At 70.5% G+C, this 22,648-nt stretch overlaps 1 protein-coding gene across 1 annotated transcript in view; it reads left to right on the top strand.

The window, feature by feature from the left end:
- The window catches only part of LOC135325311 (neurexin-2-like), a 57,936-nt gene that overhangs the window by 9,233 nt on the left and 26,055 nt on the right, over positions 1–22,648 (top strand). Inside the window, exons 5-15 of the mRNA XM_064503272.1 lie at positions 2,121–2,422; positions 3,803–3,826; positions 8,630–8,791; positions 10,878–11,304; positions 13,461–13,844; positions 15,162–15,365; positions 16,688–16,714; positions 18,166–18,285; positions 19,732–20,113; positions 21,749–21,939; positions 22,428–22,601. Of these exons, the coding sequence (XP_064359342.1) occupies positions 2,121–2,422; positions 3,803–3,826; positions 8,630–8,791; positions 10,878–11,304; positions 13,461–13,844; positions 15,162–15,365; positions 16,688–16,714; positions 18,166–18,285; positions 19,732–20,113; positions 21,749–21,939; positions 22,428–22,601 (2,397 nt within the window). The remainder of the gene's footprint in view (positions 1–2,120; positions 2,423–3,802; positions 3,827–8,629; positions 8,792–10,877; positions 11,305–13,460; positions 13,845–15,161; positions 15,366–16,687; positions 16,715–18,165; positions 18,286–19,731; positions 20,114–21,748; positions 21,940–22,427; positions 22,602–22,648) is intronic.

Here is a 22,648-nt window from a genome sequence, read left to right as displayed (position 1 = left end):
GTGCAGCGTGTGTTGGTGCAACACATGCTGATGCAACGTGTGCCAGCGCGGCATGTGTTGGTGCAATGCACGCCGGTGCGGTGTGTGTCAGTGCAACGTGTGTTGGTGCAATGTGTGCCAGCGCAGCATGCGTCGGTGCAACATGTGTCAGTGCAATGCATGCCAGTGTGACGTGTGTTGGTGCCGCATGTGTCGGTGCAACGCATGCTGGTGCAACGCGTGCTGGTGTGACACATGCTGGTTCAGTGCATGTCAGTGCAGCACGTGTTGGTGCAACGTGTCAGTGCAATGTGTGTCGGTGCAACGTGTGCTGGTGCAGCATGTGCTGGCATGGTGCATGCCGGTGCAGTGCATGTCAGTGCGACGCGTGTCAGTGCAGCACGTGCTGGTGCAATGCGTGTTGGTGCGACACGTGTCAGCGCAATGCGTGCTGGTGTGCTGCACGTCGGTGCAATGCACGTTGGTGCGACATGTGCCAGTGCGGTGCGTGTCAGTGCGACGCACGTCAGGGTGATGCGTGCTGGTGCAGCACATGTCGGTGTGGCGCGTGTCGGTGCAATGCATGTCAGTGCGATGCACATCGGTGCGACGTGTGCCGGCACAGCGCGTGTTGGCGCAACACGTGCCGGCGCAACGCGTGTCGGCACAGCGCGTGTCGGTGCAACGTGTGCTGGTGCAGTGGGTGTCGGTGCAATGCACGTCGGTGCGATGCACGTCGGCGCAGCGCGTGTCGGCGCAGCACGTGTCGGCGCAGCGCGCGTCGGTGCAACGCGTGTCGGTGCAACGTGTGTCGGTGCAATGCACGTCGGTGCAACGCGTGCCGGCGCAACGCGTGTTGGCACAGCGTGTGTCGGTGCAATGCGTGTCGGTGCAACATGTGTCGGTGCAATGCATGTCAGTGCGATGCACATTGGCACAGCGCGTGTCGGTGCAGCGCATGTCGGTGCAACACGTATCAGTGCAATGCATGTCAGTGCAAGGCACATCGGTGTGACACGTGCCAGCGCAGTGCATGTCGGTGCAACGTGTGTCAGTGCAATGCATGTCAGCGTGATGCACGTCGGTGCAACGTGTGTTGGTGCAACGTGTGCTGGTGCAATGCATGTCGGTGGAATGCATGTCGGTGCAATGTGTGTCAGCGCAACGCGTGTCGGTGCAACGCGTGTCGGCACAGCGTGTGTCAGTGCAATGCGTGCCAGCGCAGTGCGTGTCGGCACAGCGTGTGTCGGTGCAACACGTGTCAGTGCAATGCATGTCAGTGTGATGCACGTCAGCACAGTGTGTGTCGGTGCAACGCGTGTCGGCGCAGCGCGTGTCAGCGCAACGCGTGTCGGTGCAACGCGTGTCGGCACAGCGCGTCGGCACAGCGTGTGTCGGTGCAACGCGTGTCAGTGCAACGCGTGCCGGCGCAGTGCGTGTCGGTGCAACGCGTGTCAGTGCAACGTGTGTCAGCGCAACGCGTGTTGGCGCAGCGTGTGTCGGTGCAACGCGTGTCAGCGCAGCGTGTGTCGGCACAGTGTGTGTCGGTGCAACGCGTGCCGGCGCAGCGAGTGTCAGCGCAGCGCGTGTCGGTGCAACGCGTGTTGGCGCAGTGTGTGTCGGTGCAGCGTGTGTCGGTGCAGCGTGTGTCGGTGCAACGCGTGTCGGTGCAACGCGTGTCGGCACAACGTGTGTCGGCACAACGTGTGTTGGTGCAACGCGTGTCGGCGCAGCGTGTGTCGGCGCAGCGTGTGTCGGTGCAGCGCGTGTCAGTGCGAGGCACGTCGGTGCAATGCGTGCCGGCACAGCGTGTGTCAGCGCAACGCGTGTCGGCGCAGCGTGTGTCGGTGCAACGCGTGTCGGCACAGTGTGTGTCGGTGCAACGCGTGTCAGTGCGAGGCACGTCGGTGCAACGCGTGTCAGTGCAACGCGTGTCAGCGCAGCGCGTGTCAGTGCAACGCGTGTCAGTGCAACGCGTGTCAGTGCAATGCGTCAGTGCAACGCGTGTCAGTGCAATGCGTGTCGGTGCAACGCGTGTCAGTGCAACGCGTGTCGGCGCAACGCGTGTCGGTGCAACGCGTGCCGGCGCAACGCGTGTCGGTGCAGCGCACGTCGGGCGCTGACGGCGCGGCGCCCCGCAGGGAGCGCGGAGTACGTGGCCACCTTCAAGGGCGCCGAGTTCTTCTGCTACGACCTGTCGCAGAGCCCCATCCGCAGCAGCGCCGACGAGCTGACGCTGGCCTTCCGCACGCGCCAGCGCCACGGGCTGCTGCTGCACACGGGCCGCTCCGCCGACTACGTCAACCTCTCGCTCAAGAGCGGCGCCGTCTGGCTCGTCATCAACCTGGGCTCCGGCGCCTTCGAGGCCCTCGTGGAGCCCGTCAGCGGCAAGTTCGACGACGACGCCTGGCACCACGTCCGCGTCACCCGCAACCTGCGCCAGGTGGGGACCGGGGACCCGGGAAACCTCCCCCCCCCCGGGGGGCGGCGGCGGTGGTGGCAGGGGCCCAGGCGTCCGGGATGGTCCCGCGTCGCCCGCCCTCCTCGGGGGGTGGCCCGGACGCCTGGGTCCCTTTGCTGGGGTATCGCCCCGGACGCCTGGGTCCCTCCCTGGGTGGGTGTCCCGGACGCCTGGGCCCCTCCCTGGGTGGGTGTCCTGGACGCCTGGGCCCCTTTGCTAGAGTATGGTCCCGGACACCTGGGCCCCCTCCCCAGGGCACAGCCCCAGACGCCTGGGCCCCCTCCCTGGGTGGGTGTCCCGGACGCCTGGGTCCCTTTTCCAGGTGGTGTCTCGGATGCCTGGGCCCCCTCCCTGGGTGGGTGTCCCGGACGCCTGGGTCCCTTTGCTGGGGTATCGCCCCGGACGCCTGGGCCCCTCCCTGGGTGGGTGTCCTGGACGCCTGGGCCCCCTCCCTGGGTGGGTGTCCCGGACGCCTGGGTCCCTTTGCTGGGGTATCGCCCCGGATGCCTGGGCCCCCTCCCTCGGTGGGTGTCCCGGACGCCTGGGCCCCCTCCCCAGGGCACAGCCCCGGACGCCTGGGCCCCCTCACTGGGTGGGTGTCTCGGACGCCTGGGCCCCTTCCCCGATCCCCCATGGGGTGGAGGTCCCCGGACGCCTGGGCCCCTTCCCCGATCCCTTATGTAGTTGGTGTCCCCGGACACCTGGGCCCCCTCCCCGGTGGGTGGCACCACTGGGGGTGGGACATGGGGGGGGGTGGCAGCGGGGGGGGGGTGAGGGGGGTGACGGTGACACTGACCGGCGGGTCCGGGGGGGGGGGCACCCCCCTCCCCTCTCTAATGAGATTTCTGCTTCTCTCCCGCCCCCCCCAACCACCACACGCCCCCCCGCCCCGACACCCCGTGCGACGGCCGCCCTCGTGCGACGGCCGCCTCGTGCAACGGCCCTCGTGCAACGGCCCTCGTGCAACGGCCGTTGTGCAATGGCCACCCTCGTGCAACGGCCGTTGTGCAATGGCCGCCCTCGTGCAACGGCCCTCGTGCAACGGCCGTTGTGCAATGGCCACCCTCGTGCAATGGCCCTCGTGCAATGGCTGCCCTCGTGCAACGGCCCTTGTGCAATGGCCCCTCTTGTGCAATGGCCCTCGTGCAACGGCCGCCCTCGTGCAACGGCCCTCGTGCGACGGCGGCCGCCCCGGTGCCCCAGCCCCCCCCCTTCCGTGTGTGTGTGTGACTAACGGCTTGGCGGCCCCACTAACCCCCCCCCCGGACTAACGACCCCCCCCCGGGCTGACTGACCCCCCCCGGGCTGCCCCCCCCCCCCGGGCGGGCAGTCACGGCCGTGTTGTGTTTTGCCCCCGCGCAGCACGCGGGCATCGGACACGCTATGGTAAACAAACTCCGCTACCTGGTAGATATCGACCGCTCTTCTCCTCCTCCCCCCCGCCGCTTCGCCCCCCCGGACCCCCCCGGACCCCCCCCCGCCGCCCCGGACCCCCCCCCGCTGCCCCGGACCCCCCTGGACCCCCGGTTCCCCCTGCCCCCCCCCCAGTGACACCAGCCGCCGGCCGGGCCCGGGGGGGCCCACGGGGTGTTTTGGGGGGGGGGTTTCAGTTGTTTTGGGGTATTTTTCGTTTTTTTTTCTTTTTTGGGTTTTTTTTGTTTGTTTCCCCCCCTTTTTCCCCCCTTTTTCCCCTTTTCTTCCCCCCCTTCCCCCCTTCCCCCCGTTCCCCCCTTTTCCCCCCCTTTTTCCCCCCCTTTTCCCCCCCTTTTCCCCCCCTTTTCCCCCCCTTTTCCCCCCCTTTTCCCCCCTTTTTCCCCCCTTTTTCCCCCCTTTTTCCCCCTTTTTCCCCCCTTTTCCCCCCCTTTTCCCCCTTTTCCCCCCCTTTTTCCCCCTTTTTCTCCCCCTTTTCCCCCCCTTTTTCCCCCTTTTCCCCCCTTTTTCCCCCCCTTTTCCCCCCCTTTTTCCCCCCCTTTTTCCTCCCCTTTCCCCCCCCCTTTTCCACCTTTTCCCTTTTTTCCCTTTTTTTTAAAAATTATTTTATTTTTGTCCCCCCCCCCCAGCGCCGGCAGCACAAACCCGGGCCGAGGCCCCGCGGCGGCACCGGGGCGGGGGGGGGCAGCGGGGACAGGGGGGGCCCTGGCGTCCCCACCCCCCCCACCCCCCCCACCCCCCGCACGGCCCCGCGCTGCTTCCTCCCCCCCCCCCCCTCCTCCTCCTCCTCCTCCTCCTCGCGCCCGGGGACGCCGACGGCCGGCTGCCATGGCCCAGCCCCGCTCACCGGGGCGTGCGAGTGCACACGCGTGTGTGAGCCTGTGTGAGCGTGTGCACACGCGTGCGTGAGCGTGCTGTTGCACCAGAGCACGGCTGAGTGTGCGTGCACACGAGTGTGAGTGCACGGGGCCGCAGGTGGGTGTGCGTGCGCACAAGTGTGCGGTTGCACAGGGTCAGGGATGGGTGTGCACAAGTGTGCGGTTGCACGGGGCTGGGGCTGGGGCGTGCGTGTGCGCTGGTGCAGGATCCCACTTGGGTGGGGTCACGGCTGCAGCGCACAGGCGTGCGCACTAGTGCAAGGTCACGGCTGGGTGTGCGTGTGCATTAGTGCAAGGTCACAGCCGTGTATGTGTGTGTGCATGCGTGTGCACGCGTGTGCATCAGTGCAAGGTCACGGCTGGGTGTGCGTGTGCAGGCGTGTGCATGTATGTACACTAGTGCAAGGTCACGGCCGTGTGCGTGTGTGCATGCGTGTGCAGGTGTGTGCATGCATGTGCAAGCGTGTGCGTGTGCCCCCAGGGGAGCGTGCAAGGTCACGCCGCCCCCCCCGTGGCCCCGGCCCCCCCGTCCCGCCGGCGTCCCCCCCGCCGTGTGCACGCTGCCCTGCACGCGCCTGCTCGCACGCCTGTCGCACGCCTGTCGCACGCCTGTCGCCCCCCCTCTCCCGGCCTTGCACGCCTGTCGCACGCCTGTTGCACACCTTTGCCGGCCTCGCACGGCCTCGCACGCCTGTGCACCCCGTCGCACGCCTGTGCACCCCGTTGCACGCCTGTTGCACGCCTGTTGCACGCCTGTCGCACGCCCGCGGGCCCCACTAACGCCGCCGCCCCCACTAACAGCCATTTTTCTGTCTGAGCTTGGCCCCCCCGAGACCCCCCCACTCGTTACTAACCCCCCCCCGCCGCCACCAGTGTCCCCCCACGTGTCCCCCTGTGTCACCTCCCCCCCCCCGGGCCGCCCTGTCCGCGGGGCTGCGGCCCGGACGCCTGGGCCCCCCGGGGGCCCCGGTGCAGCCTCGCACGAGGCCCTGGTGCAGCCTCGCACAAACCCTGGTGCACACTCACACACGACCGTGGTGCACACTCACATGAGGCCTCACTGCATCCTTGCACGAGGCCCTGGTGCAGCCTTGCACGAGGCCTCAGTGCACCCTCATATAAGGCCCTGGTGCACGCTCACACACGACCCTGGTGCCTCCTTGCACGAGGCCCTGGTGCACGCTCACACAAGGCCCCAGTACATCCTCACACGAGGCCCTGGTGCACGCTCACACGAGGCCCCTCTACGTCCTCGCACGAGGCCCTGGTGCACGCTCACACGAGGCCCTGGTGCACACTCACACGAGGCCCCAGTACATCCTCGCACGAGGCCCCGGTGCACGCTCACACGAGGCCCCAGTACATCCTCGCACGAGGCCCTGGTGCACGCTCACACGAGGCCCCTCTACGTCCTCGCACGAGGCCCTGGTGCACACTCACACGAGGCCCCAGTACATCCTTGCACAAGGCCCTGGTGCACACTCACACGAGGCCCTGGTGCACACTCACACGAGGCCCCTCTACGTCCTCGCACGAGGCCCTGGTGCACACTCACACGAGGCCCCAGTACATCCTTGCACAAGGCCCTGGTGCACACTCACACGAGGCCCTGGTGCACACTCACACGAGGCCCCTCTACGTCCTCGCACGAGGCCCTGGTGCACGCTCACACGAGGCCCTGGAGCACGCTCACACGAGGCCCCAGTACATCCTCACACGAGGCCCTGGTGCACGCTCACACGAGGCCCCAGTACATCCTTGCACGAGGCCCTGGTGCACGCTCACACGAGGCCCCAGTACATCCTTGCACGAGGCCCCGGTGCACGCTCACACGAGGCCCCAGTACATCCTTGCACGAGGCCCTGGTGCACACTCACACGAGGCCCCAGTACATCCTTGCACGAGGCCCTGGTGCACACTCACACGAGGCCCTGGTGCACACTCACACGAGGCCCCAGTACATCCTTGCACGAGGCCCTGGTGCACACTCACACGAGGCCCTGGTGCACACTCACACGAGGCCCCTCTACGTCCTCGCACGAGGCCCTGGTGCACACTCACACGAGGCCCTGGTGCACACTCACACACGACCCTGGTGCACACTCACACGAGGCCCCTCTACGTCCTCGCATGAGGCCCTGGTGCACACTCACACGAGGCCCCAGTACATCCTTGCACGGGGCCCTGGTGCACACTCACACGAGGCCCTGGTGCACACTCACACGAGGCCCCAGTACATCCTCGCACGAGGCCCCGGTGCACGCTCACACGAGGCCCCAGTACATCCTCGCACGAGGCCCTGGTGCACGCTCACACGAGGCCCCTCTATGTCCTCGCACGAGGCCCTGGTGCACACTCACACGAGGCCCCAGTACATCCTTGCACAAGGCCCTGGTGCACACTCACACGAGGCCCTGGTGCACACTCACACGAGGCCCCTCTACGTCCTCGCACGAGGCCCTGGTGCACGCTCACACGAGGCCCTGGAGCACGCTCACACGAGGCCCCAGTACATCCTCACACGAGGCCCTGGTGCACGCTCACACGAGGCCCCAGTACATCCTTGCACGAGGCCCCGGTGCACGCTCACACGAGGCCCCAGTACATCCTTGCACGAGGCCCTGGTGCACACTCACACGAGGCCCCAGTACATCCTTGCACGAGGCCCTGGTGCACACTCACACGAGGCCCTGGTGCACACTCACACGAGGCCCCAGTACATCCTTGCACGAGGCCCTGGTGCACACTCACACGAGGCCCTGGTGCACACTCACACGAGGCCCCTCTACGTCCTCGCACGAGGCCCTGGTGCACACTCACACGAGGCCCTGGTGCACACTCACACACGACCCTGGTGCACACTCACACGAGGCCCCTCTACGTCCTCGCATGAGGCCCTGGTGCACACTCACACGAGGCCCCAGTACATCCTTGCACGGGGCCCTGGTGCACACTCACACGAGGCCCTGGTGCACACTCACACGAGGCCCCTCTACGTCCTCGCACGAGGCCCTGGTGCACACTCACACACGACCCTGGTGCACACTCACACGAGGCCCCTCTACGTCCTCGCACGGGGCCCTGGTGCACGCTCACACGAGGCCCTGGTGCGCGCTCACACGAGGCCCCTCTACATCCTCGCACGGGGCCCTGGTGCACGCTCACACGAGGCCCCAGTACATCCCTGCACGAGGCCCTGGTGCACACTCACACGAGGCCCTGGTGCACACTCACACGAGGCCCCTCTACGTCCTCGCACGAGGCCCTGGTGCACGCTCACACGAGGCCCCAGTACATCCTTGCACGAGGCCCTGGTGCACACTCACACGAGGCCCCAGTACATCCTCACACGAGGCCCTGGTGCACACTCACACGAGGCCCCAGTACATCCTTGCACGAGGCCCTGGTGCACACTCACACACGACCGTGGTGCACGCTCACACGAGGCCCCTCTACGTCCTCGCACGAGGCCCTGGTGCACGCTCACACGAGGCCCTGGTGCACGCTCACACGAGGCCCGTCTACGTCCTCGCACGAGGCCCTGGTGCACGCTCACACGAGGCCCCTCTACGTCCTCGCATGAGGCCCTGGTGCACACTCACACGACCCTGGTGCATGCTCACACGAGGCCCCAGTACATCCTTGCACGAGGCCCTGGTGCACACTCACACACGACCCTGGTGCACGCTCACACGAGGCCCCTCTACGTCCTCGCACGAGGCCCCGGCGCCTCCTCGCACCAGCCCCAGCTCCTGCCCCGGCCCCGTGCGAGGCCCCCCCGCCCCGCGCCCCCCCTTCCCGCCCGGCGCCAGGCACAGAAATGGCTGCGGCGGCGGGGGCCGCCCGCGCTGACCCCCCCCCCCCCCCGTGCGCGGCGCAGGTGACCATCGCGGTGGACGGCATCCTCACCAGCACGGGCTACACGCAGGAGGACTTCACCACGCTCGGCTCCGACGACTTCTTCTACGTGGGCGGCAGCCCCAGCCCCGCCGACCTGCCCGGCTCCCCCGTCAGCAACAACTTCATGGGCTGCCTCAAGGACGTGAGCGCGGGGGGGCACCGGGGGGGCACCGGGGGGGCGCGCGGGGGGCTGCGGTGCGCGGGCTGCAGTGGGGCACGGAGAAATGGGGTGCAGCGGTGCAGGGGACACGGTGCACTGGGGCACAGGGTGCAATGGGGCACAGGGCTGTGGGGTGCAGTGGGGCACAGGACACAGGGTGCAATGGGGCACAGGGCTGTGGGGCGCAGCGGTGCACAGGGACGCAGGGTGCAATGGGGCACAGGGTGCAATGGAGCATGGGACTGTGGGGTGCAGTGGGGCACAGGACACAGTGCAATGGGGCACAGGGTGCAATGGGGCACAGGGCTGTGGGGCGCAGCGGTGCACAGGGACGCAGGGTGCAATGGGGCACAGGGTGCAATGGGGCATGGGACTGTGGGGTGCAGTGGGGCACAGGACACGGTGCAATGGGGCACGGTGCAATGGGGCACAGGGCTGTGGGGCGCAGCAGTGCACAGGGCGTGGGGTGCAATGGGGCACAGGACACAGGGTGCAGTGGGGCACGGGGCATTGGGTGCAATGGGGCACAGAGATGCAGGGTGCAATGGGGCATGGGACTGTGCGGTGCAATGGGGCACAGGGCTGTGGGGTGCAATGGGGCACAGGACATGGTGCAATGGGGCACAGGGTGCAATGGGGCACAGGACACGAGGTGCAGTGGGGCACGGGGCATTGGGTGCAATGGGGCACGGGGCTGTGGGGCGCAGCGGTGCACAGAGATGCAGGGTGCAATGGGGCACAGGGTGCACAGGGCTGTGGGGTGCAATGGGGCACGGGACACGGGGTGCAATGGGGCACAGGGCGCAGTGGGGGCATGGGACTGTGGGGTGCAATGGGGCACAGGACACGGGGTGCAATGGGGCACAGGGTGCACGGGACACGGGTGCAACGGTGCACAGGACATGGGGTGCACGGGGCACACGGGGCGCACACGGGCATGGGGCACACGGACACGGGGCACACGGGGCCGTGCACGTGCACTGCACACACGTGCCGTGCTGCGTCCCCATGCACCGCACCAGGCTCCCACGTGTGCTGTGCATTGCACACGCGTGCTGCACGTGGCACCCACGTGCCGTGCATTGCACACGTGTGTGTGCCGTGTGCATTGCACGTGTGCCACGTGCTGCGTGTGCGTGCTGTGCATTGCACACGCGTGGCCCCCACGTCCCGTGCCTTGCACATGCGTGGCCCCCGCATGCCGTGCATCGCACACGTGTGTGTGCCGTGTGCATTGCATGTGTGCCATGTGCTGCACGTGCATGCTGTGCATCGCACAGGCGTGGCCCCCATGTGCTGTGCATTGCACACGCGTGGCCCCCGCATGCCGTGCATCGCACACGTGTGCGTGCCGTGTGCATTGCACGTGTGCCCTGTGCATCGCACGTGCGTGCCACGTGCTGCGTGTGCATGCCGTGCATCACACACGCGTAGCCCCCACGTGCCATGCATTGCACACGCGCGGCCCCCACATGCTGTGCATTGCACGTGTGTGTGCCGTGTGCATTGCACACGTGTGTGTGCCGCGTGCATTGCACGTGTGCCCTGTGCATCGCACGTGCGTGCCACGTGCTGCGTGTGCATGCCGTGCATCACACACGCGTAGCCCCCACGTGCCGTGCATTGCACACGCGCGGCCCCCACATGCTGTGCATTGCACGTGTGTGTGCCGTGTGCATTGCACACGTGTGTGTGCCGCGTGCATTGCACGTGTGCCCTGTGCATCGCACGTGCGTGCCACGTGCTGCGTGTGCATGCCGTGCATCACACACGTGTAGCCCCCACGTGCCGTGCATTGCACACGCGCGGCCCCCACATGCTGTGCATTGCACGTGTGTGTGCCGTGTGCATTGCACACGTGTGTGTGCCGCGTGCATTGCACGTGTGCCCTGTGCATCGCACACGCGCGGCCCCTGCATGCCGTGCCTTGCACACGTGCAGCCCCCGCATGCCGTGCATCGCACACGCGCAGTCCCCGCATGCCATGCATCACACACGCGCAGCCCCCGCGTGCCGCGCCTTGCACACGCGCGTGCCGCCCCGTCCCGACGCGCGCGGTGCCGCGCAGGTGGTGTACAAGAACAGCGACCTGCGGCTGGAGCTGTCGCGGCTGGCGCAGGAGGGCGACGGGCGGGTGCAGCTGCACGGGGCGCTGCGCTTCGGCTGCGAGGCCGTGGCCGCCCCCGAGCCCGTGAGCTTCGCGGCGCCGGGCGCGGTGCTGGCGCTGCCGGCCGGGCCCCCCCGGCGCTCGGGCTCCCTCTCCTTCGACTTCCGCACCACCGAGCCCAACGGGCTGCTGCTCTTCGGGCACGGGCGGCCCCCGGCCCCCGGCCCCGGCCCCCCCCGCGCCGACCTCTTCGCCCTGGAGCTGCTCGACGGCCACCTCTACCTGCTGCTGGACATGGGGGCGGGCGGCGTGCGGGTGCGGGCCAGCGCCCGCAAGGTCACCGACGGCGAGTGGTGCCACGTCGACGTCCAGCGCGACGGCCGCAAAGGTGGGCGGCGGCGGCGGCGGCGGTGGTGGGGCGTGAGCGCCTGCGCGTGTGCGGGGGGCGTGCAACGGGTGCGCGTGCGCGGAGGGCGTGCAAAGGGTGCAACGGGTGCAAAGGGCGTGCGTGCATGGAGGGCGTGCAAAGGGTGTAAAGGGTGCAAAGGGCGTGTGTGCACGGAGGGCGTGCAAAGCGTGCAAAGGGGGTGTGTACACAGAGGGCATGCAAAGGGTGCAAAGGGCGTGTGTGCGCAGAGGGCGTGCAAAGGGTGCAAAGGGTGTGCATGCACAGAGGGCGTGCAAAGGGCGCAAAGGGCGCGTGTGTGCAGAGGGCGTGCAGAGGGTGCAAAGGGCGCGTGTGCACAGAGGGCGTGCAAAGGGTGCAAAGGGCGTGCATGCGCAGAGGGCGTGCAAAGGGTGCAAATGGCGTGTGTGCACGGAGGGTCTACAAAGGGTGTAAAGGGTGCAAAGGGCGTGCGTGCGCGGAGGGCGTGCAAAGCGTGCAAAGGCTGCAAAGGGGGGGTGAGCATGGAGGGCGTGCAAAGCGTGCAAAGGCTGCAAAGGGCGTGTGTGCATGGAGGGGGTGCAAAGGGCGCACATGCGCGGAGGGGGTGCAAAGGGTGCAAAGGGCGTGTGTGCACGGAGGGCGTGCAAAGGGTGCAAAGGGCGCACATGCACGGAGGGTGTGCAAAGGGTGCGAAGGGGCTGCGTGCACAGAGGATTTGCACGGGGTGCGAAGTGTGTGCGTGCACCGAGGGGATGCAGGGGTGCAAAGAGTGTGCCTGCACGGGGGGGTTGCACGAGGTGTGAAGTGTGTGTGCACAGAGGGGGTGCACAGGGTGCAAAGGGGTGCGTGCACGGAGGGGGTGCAAAGGGGTGTGTATGCATGGAGGGGGTGCAAAGGGGTCGCTTGCACGGAGGATTTGCACGGGGCGCAAAGGATGCGCGTGCGTGTGTGTCCCCGTGCACCCTGCAGCGCCACGTGTCCCCCTGCCACCCACGCGTCCCCACGCGTCCCCACGCGTCCCCATGTGTCCCTGCACCCCGCTAAACCCTGCCCATCCTTGCACGTCCCCCCGTATCCCTGTGTGCCCTGCACATCCCCGTGCACCCCGCACGTCCCCGTGCACCCCACACGTCCCCGTGCACTCCACGCGTCCCCGTGCACCCCACATATCCCCATGCACCCCGCACATCCCCGTGCACCCCACACATCCCCCTGCACCCCACACATCCCCCTGCACCCCATGCGTTCCCATGCACCCCGCACATCCCCGTGCACCCCACACATCCCCGTGCACCCCACGCGTCCCCGTGCACCCTGCACGTCCCCGTGCACCCCACACATCCCCATGCACCCCACGCGTCCCCGTGCACCCCACGCGTCCCCGTGCACCCCGCACATCCCCGTGCACCCCACACATCCCCGTGCACCCCGCACATCCCCGTGCACCCCGCACGTCCCCGTGCACCCCACACATCCCCGTGCACCCCACACATCCCCGTGCACCCTGCACGTCCCCGTGCACCCTGCACATCCCCGTGCACCCCGCACGTCCCCGTGCACCCCACACATCCCCGTGCACCCCACACATCCCCATGCACCCCACACATCCCCGTGCACCCTGCGCATCCCCGTGCACCCCACGCATCCCCGTGCACCCCACACATCCCTGTGCACCCCACGCATCCCCGTGCACCCCACACATCCCCCTGCACCCCACACATCCCCCTGCACCCTGCGCATCCCCATGCACCCCACGCGTCCCCGTGCACCCCACACATCCCCGTGCACCCCACACATCCCCGTGCACCCTGCGCATCCCCATGCACCCCATGCATCCCCGTGCACCCCACACATCCCCGTGCACCCCACACATCCCTGTGCACCCCACACATCCCCCTGCACCCCACACATCCCCGTGCACCCCACACATCCCCCTGCACCCCCTGCATCCCCGTGCACCCCACGCCTCCCCGTGCACCCCACGCATCCCCGTGCACCCCACGCATCCCCGTGCACCCCACACATCCCCATGCACCCCATGCATCCCCGTGCACCCCACACATCCCCGTGCACCCCACACATCCCCGTGCACCCCCTGCACCCCACGCGTGGCCGTGGGGCGGCGGCGGCGGCGGGTGACGCGTGCGCCCCGGCAGGCTCGGTGTCGGTGAACAGCCGCAGCACCCCGTTCCTGGCGGGCGGCGAGCGCGAGGTCCTGGACGTGGGCGCGGAGCTCTTCGTGGGGGGGCTGCCGGCGGGGCGCCCGGGCCCCCCCCCGCCGCCGGAGGTGTGGACGGCGGCGCTGCGCTACGGCTACGTGGGCTGCCTGCGCGACCTCTTCGTGGACGGGCGCAGCCGCGACGTGCGGGCGCTGGCGGCCGCCCAGGCCGCCCCCGGCGTGGCCCCCGCCTGCCCCCGGCAGCCCCCCCGGCACTGCGCCGCCGGCCCCTGCCGCCACGGCGGCCTCTGCCGCGAGGGCTGGAACCGCTTCGTCTGCGACTGCCTGGCCACCGGCTACCTGGGCCCCCGCTGCGAGACAGGTGGGGGGACGCCTGGGCCCCTGGGGGGGGGACCCGGCTACCTGGGCCCCCGCTGCGAGACAGGTGGGGGGACGCCTGGGCCCCGGGGGGGGGACCCGGACACCTGGGCCCCCGCTGCGAGACAGGTGGGGGACGCCTGGGCCCCTTCGAGGGGCGGGGACGCCTGGGCCCCTTTGAGGGGGGGGGAATGCCTGGGCCCCTTTGGGGTGGGGGGGACGCCTGGGCCCCTTTGGGGGGGGAACGCCTGGGCCCCTTTGGGGGGGGGGGACGCCTGGGCCCCTTTGGGGGGGGGAACGCCTGGGCCCCTTTGGGGGGGACGCCTGGGCCCCCGCTGCGAGACAGGTGGGGGGCGCGGGGAGCTGGGGGTGGTGGTGGGGGACCCGGACACCTGGGCCGCTGGGGCGGGGGGACGCCTGGGCCCCCGCTGCGAGACAGGTGGAGGGATGCCTGGGCCCCTTCGAGGGGGGGGGGACGCCTGGGCCCCTTTGGGGGGGGGATGCCTGGGCCCCCGCTGCGAGACAGGTGGGGGGACGCCTGGGCCCCGGGGGGGGGGGAACGCATGGGCCCCCTGGGGATGGGGGCACCCGGACGCCTGGACCCCCACTGCAAGGTAGGTGGGCCTGGATGCTGGGGCCCTTCAGGGCGGGGGGGGACACCTGGGCCCCTGTAGCACCCGGACGCCTGGGCCCCCTGGGGCAGGGTGGGGACGCCTGGGCCCTGGGCTCTCCCGGACGCCTGGGCCCCCCGGGGCTCTCCCGGACACCTGGGCTCTCCCGGACGCCTGGGCCCCCCGGGGTCTCTCCCGGACACCTGGGCTCTCCCGGACGCCTGGGCCCCCTGGGACTCTCCCGGACACCTGGGCTCTCCCGGACGCCTGGGCCCCCCGGGGTCTCTCCCGGCCACCTGGGCTCTCCCGGACGCCTGGGCCCCCCGGGGTCTCTCCCGGCCACCTGGGCTCTCCCGGACGCCTGGGCCCCCTGGGACTCTCCCGGACACCTGGGCTCTCCCGGACGCCTGGGCCCCCCGGGGTCTCTCCCGGCCACCTGGGCTCTCCTGGACGCCTGGGCCCCCTGGGGTCTCTCCCAGACGCCTGGGCTCTCCCGGACGCCTGGGCCCCCTGGGACTCTCCCGGACGCCTGGGCCCCCTGGGGTCTCTCCCAGACGCCTGGGACTCTCCCGGACGCCTGGGCCCCCTGAGGTCTCTCCCAGATGCCTGGGCCCCCCGGGACTCTCCCGGACGCCTGGGCCCCCCGGGGTCTCTGCCGGCCGCCTGGGCCCCCCGGGCGCCGGGGCCGCGGGTGACGCTGGGCCCCGCAGAGGCGGTGGTGCTGAGCTACGACGGCAGCGCCTACCTGAAGGTCGCGGTGGTGGGGCCGGCGCAGACGGAGGCCGAGGACGTGGCGCTGCGCTTCATGTCGCCGCGCGCCTACGGGCTGCTGCTGGCCACGGCCTCGCGCCGCTCCGCCGACACCCTGCGCCTGGAGCTCGACGGCGGCCGCCTCAAGCTCACCGTGCACCTGGGTGAGCCCCCCCGGCCCCCCGCCGCGCGGGGCTGCGGCACCCCCAGACCCTGTGCAAAGTGGGTGTGCAAGCACCCCCGTGTCCCCTGCAACGGGGCGTGCAAATGCCCCGAGCCTCGTGCAACCCAGTGTGCAAACACCCCCAGACCCTGTGCGAAGTGGGTGTGCAAGCACCCCCGTGTCCCCTGCAACGGGGGGTGCAAATGCCCTGAGCCTTGTGCAAAGCAGGTGTGCAAACACCCCCAGACCCTGTGCAAAGTGGGTGTGCAAGCACCCCCGTGTCCTGTGCAACGGGGGGTGCAAATGCCCCGAGCCTCGTGCAAAGCAGGTGTGCAAACACCCCTGTGTCCCGTGCAATATGTGTGTGCAAACACACTCACGCCCCGTGCAATGCGGGTGCACGAGGGGCCCCGAGGCTGCCCTGCTCCCTCCTTCCTCCCCTCCCTCCTCCTCCTCCTCCTCCGTCCCCAGTTTTGGAGCCTTTGTGGCCTCGGCCTCTGCCAGCTGGGACATGCGGCCGGGACCCCCAGGGCCGGGGACCCCCCCCAGGGGATCAGGGATTCCTCCACGGAATTGGGGATCCCCCCTGGACTGGGGACACCCCTGGGGTCAGGGATCCCTCCATGGGATCAGGGATCCCCCGTGGATTGGGGACACCCCTGGGGTCAGGGATCCCTCCATGGGATCAGGGACCGTCCAGGTTTTGGGATCCCCCCCCAGGGATCACGGATCCTCCCATGGGATCAGGGATCCCCCCATGGGATGTGGATCCCTCGGGGGTTCAGGGATCCCCCCGTGGATTCAGGGATCCCCCCATGGGATGTGGATCCCCCCCCGGGTTCAGGGATCCCCCCGTGGATTCAGGGATCCCCCCATGGGATGTGGATCCCTCTGGGTTCAGGGATCCCCCCGGGTTCAGGGATCCCCCCGTGGCTTCGGGGATCCCCCGGGGTCCCGGCGCGTTTCCCTCTCCACCCCGATGCGGTTGACGACCGCCGCGGGCCCAGCCCGGATCCCCAGATCCCCCCGGATCCCCCCAGATCCCCCCGGATCCCCCCGGATCCCCGGGCTGGGCTGGGCGAGGGGGCCGGGGCCGGGACCCCCCCGCCGCCGCCGCTGTCACCACCAAGTGCCGGAGCCGCCGCGAGCTGCTCCCGCGCCCGGTGCTGCCCGGCCCCAAAGGCCCCCGCGCGTGGGGTGGTGGCACTTGGTGGCACTTGGTGGCGGTGGTGGCACTTGGTGGCGGTGGCCCCTCGCGGCGGTCGTCCCCGGGGCGGTGGCGGTGGCGGTGCCGGCTCTGAAGCTGCTCTCTTCTCTCCCCAGACTGTGAGCGGACGGGCTGCCGCCCCAGTAAGTCCCCCGGCCCCCGGCCATCCGGCCGTCTGTCCCCCCAGCCGTCTGTCCATCCATCCATCCCCCCAGCCGTCTGTCCATCCATCCGTCCGTCTGTCCATCCATCCGTCTGTCCATCCCACCGTCCATCTGTCCATCCATCTGTCCATCCGTCTGTCCATCCATCCGTCCGTCTGTCCCCCCAGCCGTCTGTCCAGCCCCCCATCCATGCATCTGTCTGTCCGTCCATCCATCCCTCCATCCGTCCATCCCCCCATCCATCTGTCCCGTCTGTCCCCCTGTCCGTCCCTCCCTCCCTCCCTCCATCCACCCCAACATCCCTCCATCCATCCCCCCATCCGTCCCCCCATCCCTCCCTCCGTCCCCCCGTCCCTCCCTCCATCCGTCCCCCTGCCGTCCCGCCGTGTCCCTCCCTCTGTCCCTCCCTTCTTCCTTCCCTCCCTCCCTCCCCCCGGTGTCTGACCCCCCTCCCGGACGCCTGGGCCCCCTCGCTGCCTTGGGGGACCCCCACCCCCATCCCAGGCACCTCACCCCCCTCCCGGACGCCTGGGCCCCTGGACACGCGTGCGTCAGGGGTGCCACCAGGGCTTGGCGTGTCCTGGGCGTGCACACGCCTGGGGGGACACGGGACACGCGTGTGCGGGGACACGGGTGCAAGGGGGGGTCTCGTGCAAGGGAGCCTCGTGCGAGCTGGGCTGGCCCCCGTTTCCCCCTGCCCCCCCCCCCAGGGGCCCAGGCGTCCGGGCGCCCCCACCCCCACCTCGGAGGGGCCCCGGGGGGGTGGAGGGGGGGGGCAGGGACACGCACACACACGCACACGCACACGCACACGTGTGCACCCGCCCCCCCCCCCGGCGCCGGGCCCCCCCCAGCCCCGAGCCGGGTCCTTGGCGTGTGCGGCGGCACCGGCAGCTGCCAGGACACACGTGCCGCAGGCGTGTGCATGGGCGTGAGCGTGCATGTGTGCTGTGTGTGCACACGTGTGTGCGTGTGCACGGCTTCGGAGGGGTTTGCTTGCACGGGGTTTGCAGCCGTGTGCGTGTGCCGTGTCGCAGGCGTGTGTGCCGTGTTGCAGGCATGTGCGTGCCGTGTCGCAGGCGTGTGTGCAGTATCGCAGGCGTGTGTGTGCCATGTCGCAGGCGTGTGCGTGCCGTGTCGCAGGCGTGTGTGCCATGTCGCAGGCGTGTGCATGCCGTGTTGCAGGCGTGCATGGGCGTGCAGGGTGTCTGCAGCCTGCGTGCGTGTTGCAGGCGTGTGCGTGCCGTGTGCGTGCCGTGTGCGTGCCGTGTTGCAGGCGTGCATGGGCGTGCAGGGTGTCTGCAGCCCTCGTGCCGTGTTGCAGGCGTGTGCGCGGCGTGTGCGTGCCGTGTGCGTGCCGTGTGCGTGGCGTGCGCGTGCCGTGCGCGTGCCGTGCGCGCCCCGACGCCCCGGTGACGGCCGCCCCGCAGGCAAGGGCCCCGAGACGCTGTTCGCGGGGCAGCGGCTGGACGACAACGAGTGGCACACGGTGCGGGTGACGCGGCGCGGCCGCAGCCTCCAGCTCTCCGTTGACAACGTCACCGTGGAAGGTGCCGGCCCGGGGACATGGGGACACGCGGGGGGGGGGGACACGGGTGCACGGGGACGCGGGTGCACGGGGACACGGGGGCCCCAGGACACGGGTGCACGTGGGTGCACGGGGACACGGCACAGGGATGCGGATGCGCATGGGACGTGGGGACGGCGGGACACGGGCGCACAGGGACAGGGGTGCCCACGGGATGCGGGTGCACACGGGACACGGGTGCATGGGGACATGGGTGCACGGGGACACGGGGACGGCGGGACTTGGTCAGGGGTGGGTGCTGGGTGCTGGGTGCAGGGCTGCGGGTGCAGATGCCGGGACACAGGGATGTGGGTGCAGGTGCAGGGGTGCAGATGCAGATGTGGGTGCAGGTGCAGGGATGCGGGTGCAGATGTGGGTGCAGGGCTGCAGGGCCGCGGGTGCAGGGCTGCGGGTGAGGATGCGGCTGCAGATGCAGGTGCAGAGGTTCAGCTGCAGGGACGCGGGTGCAGATGCGGGCGCAGGGATGCAGGGTCGTGGGTGCAGCTGCAGGGATGCAGGGATGCAGATGCAGGGATGCAGCTGCAGGGATGCAGGGCCGCGGGTGCAGGGGTGCAGATGCAGGGATGCGGGTGCAGATGTGGGTGCAGACGCAGGGATGCAGGGATGCATCTGCAGGGATGCAGGGCTGGGGGTGCAGGGATGCAGACGCAGGGGTGCAGATGCAGGGATGCAGGTGCAGGTGCGGGTGCAGACGCAGGGATGCAGACGCAGGGCTGCAGGGCTGCAGCTGCAGGGATGTGGGTGCAGATGTGGGTGCAGGGATGCAGGGATGCAGCTGCAGGGATGCGGGTGCAGATGCAAGTGCAGGGATGCAGACGCAGGGATGCAGGGATGCGGGTGCAGGGATGCAGATGCAGGGATGGAGACACAGGGATGCAGCTGCAGGGATGCAGGGATGGAGACACAGGGATGCAGCTGCAGGGATGCAGGGGTGCAGATGCAGGGCTGCAGCTGCAGGGATGCAGGGCCGGGGGTGCAGGGATGCAGCTGCAGGGATGCAGGGCTGGGGGTGCAGGGGTGCAGATGCAGGGATGCGGGTGCAGATGCAAGTGCAGGGATGCAGACGCAGGGATGCAGGGCCGTGGGTGCAGGGATGCGGGTGCAGATGCAGGGATGCAGGGGTGCAGACGCAGGGATGCGGGTGCAGACGCAGGGGTGCAGACGCAGGGATGCAGGGGTGCAGACGCAGGGCTGCAGACGCAGGGCTGCAGACGCAGGGATGCAGGGATGCAGATGCAGGGGTGCAGACACAGGGATGCAGGGCCGCAGATGCAGGGGTGCAGACGCAGGGCTGCAGACGCAGGGCCGCATGCAGCTGCAGGGCCGCGGGTGCGGGGGCGCAGGGGGTGCCGGGCGGGGCGCCTCAGCCCCGCAGCCCCGTGGCATCCGCGGCGCCCGCCCCGCGCAGGGCAGCTGCCGGGGCCGCCGAGCCGCCTGGAGCTGCACAGCCTGGAGACGGGCCTGGCCACGGAGCGCCGCTTCCTGCCGGCGCCGCCGCCCGCCTTCCTGGGCCACCTGGCCGGGCTGCTCTTCAACGGGCTGCCCTACCTCGACCTCTGCGCCCGCGGCGAGCTCGGCGCCTGCCAGCTCACCGCCCGCCCGGGCCGCCGGCCCGTCCGCGCCTCCCCCGTGGCCTTCGGCGGCCGCGGCTCCTACGTGGCCCTGCCGGGGCTGCCGCCCGCCGCCGCCCTCCACCTCTTCTTCCAGTTCCGCGCCGCCGCCCCCGACGGCCTCATCCTCTTCAGCGGCGGCGACGGCGGCGACTTCCTCGTCGTCGAGCTCGTCAAGGGGTCAGCGGGGCGCGGCGCGGGGCGGGCGCGGGGGGGCCGCGGGGACATCAGGGACCGCGGGGGTGGCAAGGGGACCTCAGGGACCTTGGGGGTGGGTGGGGGACCTCGGGGACCGCAGGGATGGGCAGGGGACCTCGGGGACCTCGGGGGTGGGTGGGGGACCTCGGGGACCGCAGGGATGGCCCAAGGACCACGGGGACCTCAGGGATGGCCACAGGGACCTTGGGGACCTCAGGGATGGGCAGGGGACCTTGGGGACCTCGGGGATGGCCCAAGGACCATGGGGACCTCAGGGATGTCCCAGGAGCTCAGGGATGGGCAGGGGACCTCGGGGATGGCCCAAGGACCGCGGGGCCCTCAGGGATGGGCAGGGGACCTTGGGGACCTCAGGGAAGGCCCAGGAGCTCAGGGATGGACAGGGGACCTCAGGGGTGGCCACAGGGACCTTGGGGTGACCGGGGACCTTGGGGACCTCAGGGATGGGCAGGGGACCATGGGGACTGCAGGGATGGCCGGGGGGCCTTGGGGTGGGCAGGGGACCTTGGGGACCTCAGGGACCTCAGGGATAGGCAGGGGACCTCGGGGACCTTGGGGGTGGGTGGGGGACCTCGGGGACCGCAGGGATGGCCCAAGGACCACGGGGACCGCGGGGATGGCCACAGGGACCTTGGGGACCTCAGGGGTGGCCAGGGGACCTCAGGGACCTCGGGGATGGCCCAAGGACCATGGGGACCTCAGGGATGGGCAGGGGACCTTGGGGACCTCAGGGATGGCCAGGGGACCTCAGGCATCGCCGGGCGCCCCAGGGGTGGCTGGGGACCACGGGGACCGCGGGGGTGGGCGGGGGACCTTGGGGGGACCCCAGGGATGGGCAGGGGACCTTGGGGACCTCAGGGGTGGGCTGGGGACCTTGGGGACCTCGGGGGTGGCCACAGGGACCTCGGGGCTGGGCTGGGGACAGGGGGGACCTTGGGGACGCCCTGGGATCCTGGGGACGTCCTGCCCTCCCCGGGGCCCCGCCCCTTGCAGCCCCTCCCCCAGCCTTAGGCCACGCCCCTCTGCACCAGGCCCCGCCCCCTCACACGGACCCCACCCCTCTGCAGCAGGCCCCTCCCCCTGGCACAGACCCCGCCCCTTTGCACCCAGCCCCGCCCTGCCCCGCCCCGCCCCTCCCCTGCAGGGTGGACCCCACCCCTGTGCTTTAGGCCCCGCCCTGTCCATTGTTGTCAGCCCCGCCCCCAGCAGGAGAGGCCCCGCCCCCAGCAGCAGAGGCCCCGCCCCTTTGGGTTGGGCTTTGCTCCCACAGCCCCACCCCTGCCCCGGGCCCAGCCCCGCCCCCATGTCCTGGCCCCACCCCCGTCCTGGCCCCGCCCCCCGCTGGTACATCCAGTATGTGTTTGACCTGGGCGACAGGCCTGGGCCAGCCCCGCCCCCGGGGATAGCCCCGCCCCCATGGCCTGGCCCCGCCCCCAGGGAAGCCCCGCCCCCCCCGCAGGTACATCCACTACGTGTTCGACCTGGGGGACGGGCCTGGGCCAACCCCACCCCCCAACCCCCTACCCCGGCCCCGCCCCCATCCTAGCCCCGCCCCCAGGGAGGCCCCGCCCCCTCTCCTAGCCCCGCCCCCTTCCGCAGGTACATCCACTACGTGTTCGACCTGGGGGACGGGCCGTCGCTGATGAAGGGCAACTCGGAGCAGCCGCTGCACGACGGGCGCTGGCACGAGGTGGCGGTGGCCCGCGAGGGGGGCGGCCTGCACGGGCTGCGCGTGGACGGGCGCCCCGTCACCCAGCACGGCCCCGGCGCCCGCACCCTCGACCTCAAGGGTGCGCGGGGGGGGCACCCATGGGTGGGGGGGGGCGGCGCCCCGTCACCCAGCACGGCCCCGGCGCCCGCACCCTCGACCTCAAGGGTGCGCGGGGGGTGGGGACACCGCGGGGGGGGGGCACCGCGGGGGGGGGGCACCCATGGGTGGGGGGGGCACCCATGGGGGGGAACCCACGGGGGGGGCACAGGGGGTGCATGCATGGGGGGGCACCCAGGGTGGGTGTGCAATGGGGTGCCCTGGGGGGTGCAGCGGGGGGGTGCAGCAGGGCACAGCAGGGCACAGCGGGGCGCCATGGGGCGCGGTGTGGGGCTGACGTTGTTGGGGGTCCCGCAGGGGAGCTGTACGTGGGGGGCGTGAGCCGGGGGCTGCTGGGGTGGCTGCCCTGGGGGTGCAGGGGGGGGATGCAGGGGGGTGCCGTGGGGCTCGGGGGGTGCAATGGGGCGCCGTGGGGTGCCATGGGGCTGACGGTGCCCGCGTGCCCCACAGGGGAGCTGTACGTGGGGGGCGTGAGCCGGGGGCTGCTGGGGCGGCTGCCGCGGCTGGTGGCGTCGCGCGGCGGCTTCCAGGGCTGCCTGGCCTCGCTCGACCTCAACGGGCGCCTGCCCGACCTGCTGGGGGAGGCCCTGCACCGGGGGGGGCGCGTCGAGCGCGGCTGCAGCAGTGAGTGCGGGGGGGGCACCGGGGGGGCACGGGGGGCACCGGGGGGG

This window comes from Dromaius novaehollandiae, chromosome 35 (genome assembly GCF_036370855.1).
Source record: "Dromaius novaehollandiae isolate bDroNov1 chromosome 35, bDroNov1.hap1, whole genome shotgun sequence".
NCBI lineage: Eukaryota > Metazoa > Chordata > Aves > Casuariiformes > Dromaiidae > Dromaius > Dromaius novaehollandiae.
This window is presented reverse-complemented; position numbering and strand designations above follow the sequence as displayed.